We start from the raw sequence: 7,007 nt of genomic DNA, 5'->3' as shown, positions 1-7,007 counted from the left end.
TGGGGCGGATCCAGCGCCCTATCTCGAGGTTCTTCCAAATTGTATAAGGGCACTCACTATTATGAGGGATGGCACTTTCTTTGTCCAATCACGGCAAACAAGTACACTTAACATCAAACTTGTGGTTTTCAGGGGCACTTACTACGCCAAATCATGCCAAATGAGGACACTTTTACGTCAAATCCATGGATTCCAGGGGCACAGACAAAGCTCAACGGTATTCAAGAACCCTCGGAACCCGCCCGGGTTCCGATGTCACACCGCGCCATGCGACTATACTCACTAATTTCCAACGAATTCTCAAGATCGGAGTCCTTCAACTGGAATAATTCACAGCCATCGATCGCCTGCTCGCGGAACGAGTCGCAATACTGTTCTAAACCCTGAGACCGCACCCACTCGCAGACGTCGTCGATGTTCCAATCCTCGCAGTGTCGTTTTATGCTCAATTCCGAAATATCGATCGTTAAATCCCCCTCGCTTTCGATGTCTGAAATACCAAACAAAACTAAGAATATGGGTTCCTTTAGCATCAGACACGAATCCAAAGGTGACCCCCCTGCTCAGCAACCTAAAAAATTTCTTAATCGTTTTCTGAAAGGAACGTACTCTCAAGACAAGGCGGGTGGACAGCACCAGACAATTGGTACAATAGGCCGATCATCTTATGTTTGGCCTAACAATACGCCGTATAGGCCCCAATTATTAATTGTCACGATCAGTATGACATGCACTTGGTGCCTGATTGGGCTCAATTTCTTTTCTAGCCACAGATTTCATTCAGACTTTCTCAGTCGGAATTATTTTCTAAGTTGGTGTAGGTCTCCAAATCCCGAAACTAATGAATTACGTATGGTTTACTGTATTTACGGAAATCAATTAGCGATAGGTAAAATATACCGCTAAGCTTTTGACTGTACTCACACATTACCTGTTGAATAGCTGAGTTCGACACCTGTTACGAGTTTCCATATTTTAATCGTCCGGTCGTTCGATCCGGTCGCCAGTAGCTGGCCAGAAGGCGAAAATGCACAACACGTCACGTACCTGAAATCAGGTAAGGCAACATAATCATCGCTCATCGTATATCCGGGGCCGGTGGAAGCAAGTCGACAGGGTGGCCACTTTTATCTGATTTCGTTTTCGATCCCTGACTTTGCCCTGAACATCTACCAAAGTTCCATGACCAAAGTTGTCTCAACTACGGTATATTTCATTTCGAATTCTTAGATAGTAATGAAAAAGAAAAAGCCATGCATTTTTGACGTGCATAAAAGCAGTTTTCCCTGACTTTTCCATGATTTTGACCTTTTGCATAAAATACCCCGTCTATTCCAGGAGGTGCAAATCAAATTCCCTGATTTTTCCCCGATTTCCCTGAATTAAATATATGAGTGGCCACCCTGGTTGACATTGGCTCATATCCGAAAGCCTGAGGTATTAACCACACAAAACGTTTGCACAAATTTTTCTTTTCCAAGGGGGTCGACAATGTTTACTAGGGTATTTTGTAACGCAATCGTAACTCAGACATTAGGATAGTCCTCGCGTGTAAATAGAAAAACATGCCATCCATCATCGGTTCTAAGGGCTTAACTAACCTCGTATGTCCTTCGATAACGTGAATCAGTTCGCCAGCTTTCAGCTACATAAATCAGAAAAAAAGAAAGGATGCATTTACGTCGTTTTACAAGGCCCGGTTGCGCAGTCGTGACTTCAGTTCAAAAGTGGTCTTAAATCTTAAGACTGATCTTAAGTTGTTAGATTTGTCTGAGACTTATCTTGAATTTAAGCGCAGACCGTGCAACTGGGCCCAGGAGCAATTTGTCGAATGTTATTTTGAAAATACGTTCATTTGCAATCAACTTTGAACTGTAGTTTTAGGCTCCCAAATCCATACATTATGACAAGGACCCAGCAAATATGTATCAAATTTATTTTCCTGTCGCAGTAATTGGTAAAGTCTGCATTCAAAATTGATTTATTCAAGAGAAAAGTCCATTCTACATATATGTAGAAGAAATTGTACGCGGAAGACCGCGTTACTACTAGCGCATCCCTGGTGGATCATCACCTGCCATAAGTGGAATCCTTGATTGCCGCAGTAGCATTGGCAGCTTCTCATTTCAAGCATCATATTGATACCGGTACGGCGACATTAGTGTCCAGGGGCCAGTTGTTCAAAGGTTGGTTAGAGTTAACCAGTGGATTTTTGACATAGTGACAATCAAAAGTTCATTGTTACTATGCTGTTTATCCGATGCTTATCTTTTTTTCAGTGTTTTGACAACCCTCTGCGCCTTGGCTCGAAAATTGAGAGAAAATGAGATGGCGTCACTTACCGGGTTCCATAACCGGACAGTTTTATCTCCCGATGCGGAAGCGAGGAATTTTCCATTCGGTGAGAAACAACAAGCCATCACAGGAGCGTCGTGTCCGACGAGTTCACATCGCTGTGATAAACCTACAGCTGAAAATACTCGCACACTGATTCACCGGTTCCGTCAGTCGTTAATGAAATCTATTCCGATTAAACAGAACGTGGCTGAACCCAGACCCTAACATTTTCACCGGGCATTCATTAAAATAGAGCATATTCAAAAGGTCCTCACATGTGTACACGTTATATACGCAAGAAATCGTATGATAATTCAACCAAAAAGAGAATTCTTGAATAGAAGAGTGTATATATTTGAGCAACGTTATGGCTAAAGACTATTAGCCATCACTGTATGCCTGATGATGGCTTACAGTCTTTAGCCGAAATGTTGTTCAAATATACATACTTTCAATTCAATTCAAGAATTCTCTTTTTGGCTGAATTATTGTGGGATTTCTCGCGTATATATTCATCGTACACGGATAATGTGTTTCTCGTCGACTCATGGGTACACTTTATGTGTGTCTACCCATTAAATGTGTATAAGTAAATGATCGGTTCTGATGATACTCACTCGGTCCTCCGGGGGTACTAATGATGTCCCAAAGTTTCACTAAATTGTCGTTTCCACAACTGGCCAATAAAAAAACTCTCTGCATGGAATCACTGTTACCTAAAGGAGAGAAAAATTTGATACATTTCTATATATCGATATGAAAAATATATAGGGCCTATGCAAATCGAAATAAGTTTCAGTTTATTATTCTCAATCAACAAGCAAGCTATTTCATATGCGCATTTTCTGCAAATACACCTTACGAAAATAGACTAGGTCAAACAGTTCATTATGATAGAGCCATGGTACGTAGTTAGCACCAGGCTGTGAACGGATTAAGTCCACCTCATCTGTTTGAAAGAATACAGTCCGCACTCGATTATTTGCAGCCACCTGATGGTCAGCTATTTATAGGTTCCGTGGAATCAGATATGAACTCTGTGACAAATATGAGAGACCAGACTACCTGTGGTACGTGTATATTCATTCGTAGCAGTTTTCACTACAAATTAGGGTAAGGTAACATAGGCCTACAGTAGAATCCGCTTAAAATGGATCATTTGGGACCAACAAAATTCATCCAGTTTATGGAAATCCGGAATGAAAGTCATTTTCTAGCATATAACAAATGGACTGCAGATTGATCTGGATTCAGCGGTTTTGACTGTAGATAAATGAAAAATTATTCAGATTTCGGGAGTGTTTAGATAATTCTGAAAGTTTTCATGAGCCCTTGAAAGAGTAGTAATCACAGTACGCTATGCTCGAGTCAGTTCCTATCAGCTGAACTGGCATAACAACTGTTTAACTCGGACATTTGTTGAAATATTTTTGTCACCCTATCATGAATACATCTAACTAGGATATCACTCAAGTCGGGACAGATTTTATCCACAGCGCCAAAAAGTTAAATCTTGACCACAGTCTACTATACATCCTCGCTTGCCAGTGTTTGATTGCCATCCGCCGAAACCCTAATCAACGCGAACCCTGGCCGCGTACCCTTCATCGGTCATGTTGGCGTGAGCTTTGGCGGGAAGCAATCAAACCCTGGCAAGCGAGGATATCTACTAGCAGTGTTTTCAGTAAGAAATTAACAAGCCAGGTCCCTTCGAAAAACAGGAGGGTCCCATAATATGTCACAGTCCCTGAAACGAAAGCTGGTTTGAAAAAACAGGTGGGTCCTTAAAAAACGACAGACGGGCCTGGGACCCGGGAACTGGCTCTTACTGAAAACACTGTCTACTATACTACCGTCAAACAGTAGCGGTAGTCAAGTCAGGTTTTGGTTCCGATAGCGAGAGTTCACCGCACTTACTTGCCGAGCCGTACGTCGATGAGAACTCGCAGCACGTAACGCCGAGATCGTGCGCGTCTAAATTCATGCTGAGACATTGACCGTGTCCGTAGCGTGCGTCCCACAAACGTATATCTCCGTTCGTACTGCCCGATATGATGTACGTGCTGTCCGGTGAAAATGCGAGCGCCGTTACAGTCGCTTCGTGGCCGACGAATGTCCTGAAAAATCGAAATGTTAAACAATTGCATCGCCGAAGATCGCAACTCAGACGCGGATCAAGGAGGCCCCCTTAGCAAATCTTTCTTGAGGGCTACAAGTTCTAATTTCAGAGATGCGATGGGCAGTAACTCGTCGAATATGTCACGAGCAACAAGATGGTCGCAGATTGCACAACAATTGACTGATAAAAGTACATCTGATACGTTTAAGATCCTTTCCCAAAGTATACCCATCACAAATTTCAATGGAAAGGCAAACAATTAGAAGCACAGGTCTCGCAATTCAGGCCGAAAATTGCCTTCTTGTCATCTTGTGTCCGATCGACCCAATGCTAATGGGCCCTAGGGGCATACGAATAGGCCTATGGCGCACAACAATGGCCGCCAGTCGGCTATCTTGATTCTGATCCGGTCGATAGATGTATAAACCGAATGTCACGACAACCCATAGAAGTGTCTTCGAAACTTCCCAAAATAACTGTATTCAAACTACGGATGGACAAACGGATAAAAAATGTACCCAATAGCCCACTGGGACTAAAGCCCCAAGTAGGCTCAAAATTCTCTTTATCTATAAGTTGATTGCCTCGGATTACGACGCTCTGGGACACAAGTTTTCTTACTCAAATTCATCATAACGACTGATCTCTGCTCTGACTGCCCTGGAATTTGCATTAGGCCTACTCGGAGATACTTAATTGGTCATGTAAGCCTAAGATCTGAAGCACTCTGTAACGAGTATCTTCACGATCCCGGGCTATTCAGGCCTGTGTCAAGCTTAGTTGAGGTGCAGTTCTATTTCCAAGAAAAAGGGCACTTTTTCACCGTGAAAAGGGGCACTTTCCTATTGAAAAAAGGACATCTATATAAATCATTTCAGAATGGATTACTTTTCATTTTCCAAAGAAACATTAAAATTGTATCCAAATTTCTTGACAAAACGTTTTCGACACTGACTTTTTGGAGGGCAATATCAGGGGCTTTGTACGCTACCCCTGAACCCTCCCTCGGCACGGGCCTGCTATCTTACCTGATGAGCTTTCGACTAGATACATCCCACAAGCACAACGACTCGTCCTCGCTCCCGGTCGCCAGCACCGACGAATCGGGTGAGAATCGACAAACGCGAACGCTCGCCTTCGACTTGTGATACAACGTCGCGATCTGCTCGCCGGACTTCGCGTCCCACAATATCGCTTTACCGTCGGTCGAACAGCTCGCCAACAACGTTCCGAACGGCGAAAACACGCAACAATGCACATGGTACGTGTGTCCGAGCAACGGCGAACACGCCTGCTCGTTGAAGTCGTCGAGTTTCCACAGGCGGACGGTTTTGTCGCCCGAGCTCGACGCCAAGTTTTGCCCGGAGAAACATACCCAGTTGACGTCGCCGGTGTGCGAGCTGACCGTGTGAACCAGACTCGCTACTTGAATGTCGTCCATTTGATTGTCTCGGTATTCGATTATATTATACCGGTCGCGAATTCTACTTCGCGAAATCCTAAAATCGCGAGAAAAAAGATGAAATAACATCAGTCGATAAATCAGATGCAGTTATATAGGTTTTGTGAGTGAATAATCAGCGATTATTCTCATCATTTTCTTACTAGTTGCTGAAACTGTCAGAAAATAGATGCTTCAATCAATTAACGCGCCTAGGAAATAAATTATGTTCTTCAGAAAAATTCCCCAATTGTATTTGGACATGTCTTTATTCATCTTCGCTTACCAGGGTTTGATTTACCGGCACGCCGTTTGCTCTATAAACAACACCTGATTGGATAGATATATAGACTCTGGTGGGCGCTGAATGGGCACCCGTCCGCTCAAGAAATCGTGGAATAGATCGATGAACGGATTGCAGCCAGGGTTTGTGTTGGCGTGAGCTTCAGCGGGCCGCAATCAAAACCTGGCAAATGAGGATGGTCATTATTGCCATTGGTCTGCACTGCAGTTAACCGCAGTTTTTGGCTACCTTTGTCGGTGCAAGTTAGCATGGATTAGGTTTAAGGTTAGGCTAGGTACATCAGGAACACTGCCTACTAAAATACAGCTGCTCCTAATAATTAACTAATCAACTTTACGACGGTGGCAGGTAAACTGGGAAATTAAAACCCGGAAGTAAAAAACATCACACTCATCAATTGAGTAATTAGCTGATTAAAGCGATTTTTACCGAATCTTAACGACGTAACAACTCAATCTGACTTAACATTAACAAAATATGCAAAATATTCAACATAAACAATGCACGTCAGATGGATTACCTTCGCCCGAACTGGACAAAAGAGAATATTTCATCTCATTTTGTGCCGTATTGCACAATCGATTATTGACAAGTGTGGTGGCGCTGCTGTTGTGACTGATGTGTCAAAATGTGGGTTCGAATCCCGAGCTTTTATTACCCAACCCCTATTTTCTAAAATCATTTTCAAAGTTATCATTAATCACTCATCTGAAAAGATGAAGGTTTCAGGGTTTCACTTGTCTTGATTAATTTACCAATCGGACTATCGATTTCGCGCTTTTATCTCCGCCAATCAGCGCAGTCGA

At 43.0% G+C, this 7,007-nt stretch overlaps 1 protein-coding gene across 2 annotated transcripts; it reads right to left on the bottom strand.

Moving 5' to 3' along the window:
- Nucleotides 1-206: 206 nt before the first annotated feature.
- On the bottom strand, nt 207-6,804 carry LOC141907244 (WD repeat, SAM and U-box domain-containing protein 1-like). Of its 2 annotated transcripts, none has more exons than XM_074796829.1 (8): nt 6,722-6,804; nt 5,485-5,955; nt 4,255-4,454; nt 2,955-3,053; nt 2,343-2,470; nt 1,602-1,645; nt 932-1,047; nt 207-490 (listed from the first exon to the last, which is right to left on the bottom strand). In XM_074796829.1, the coding sequence occupies exons 2-8, from the start codon at nt 5,895-5,897 to the stop codon at nt 222-224; spliced, it is 1,269 nt and encodes a 422-aa protein (XP_074652930.1). In that variant the 5' UTR covers nt 5,898-5,955; nt 6,722-6,804; the 3' UTR covers nt 207-221. The 2 variants fall into 2 exon arrangements, with proteins under 2 accessions (XP_074652930.1, XP_074652932.1); XM_074796831.1 differs by having other exon boundaries at nt 2,343-2,464.
- Nucleotides 6,805-7,007: the final 203 nt, after the last annotated feature.

Source organism: Tubulanus polymorphus, chromosome 6, assembly GCF_964204645.1.
Source record: "Tubulanus polymorphus chromosome 6, tnTubPoly1.2, whole genome shotgun sequence".
NCBI lineage: Eukaryota > Metazoa > Nemertea > Palaeonemertea > Tubulaniformes > Tubulanidae > Tubulanus > Tubulanus polymorphus.
Note: the sequence above shows the minus strand (reverse complement) of the source record. Positions and strands in the feature narration are given on the sequence as shown.

Bases quoted from the DNA above. Each gene is read 5' to 3' on its own strand.
- LOC141907244 (XM_074796829.1), bottom strand. From the start codon at position 5,897: ATGGACGACATTCAAGTAGCGAGTCTGGTTCACACGGTCAGCTCGCAC. The intron at 3,054-4,254 runs GTAAGTGCGGTG...TCTCTCCTTTAG, and splicing joins ATCGACGTACGGCTCGGCAA to GTAACAGTGATTCCATGCAG. The intron at 2,471-2,954 runs GTGAGTATCATC...GAGTATTTTCAG, and splicing joins TAGTACCCCCGGAGGACCGA to CTGTAGGTTTATCACAGCGA.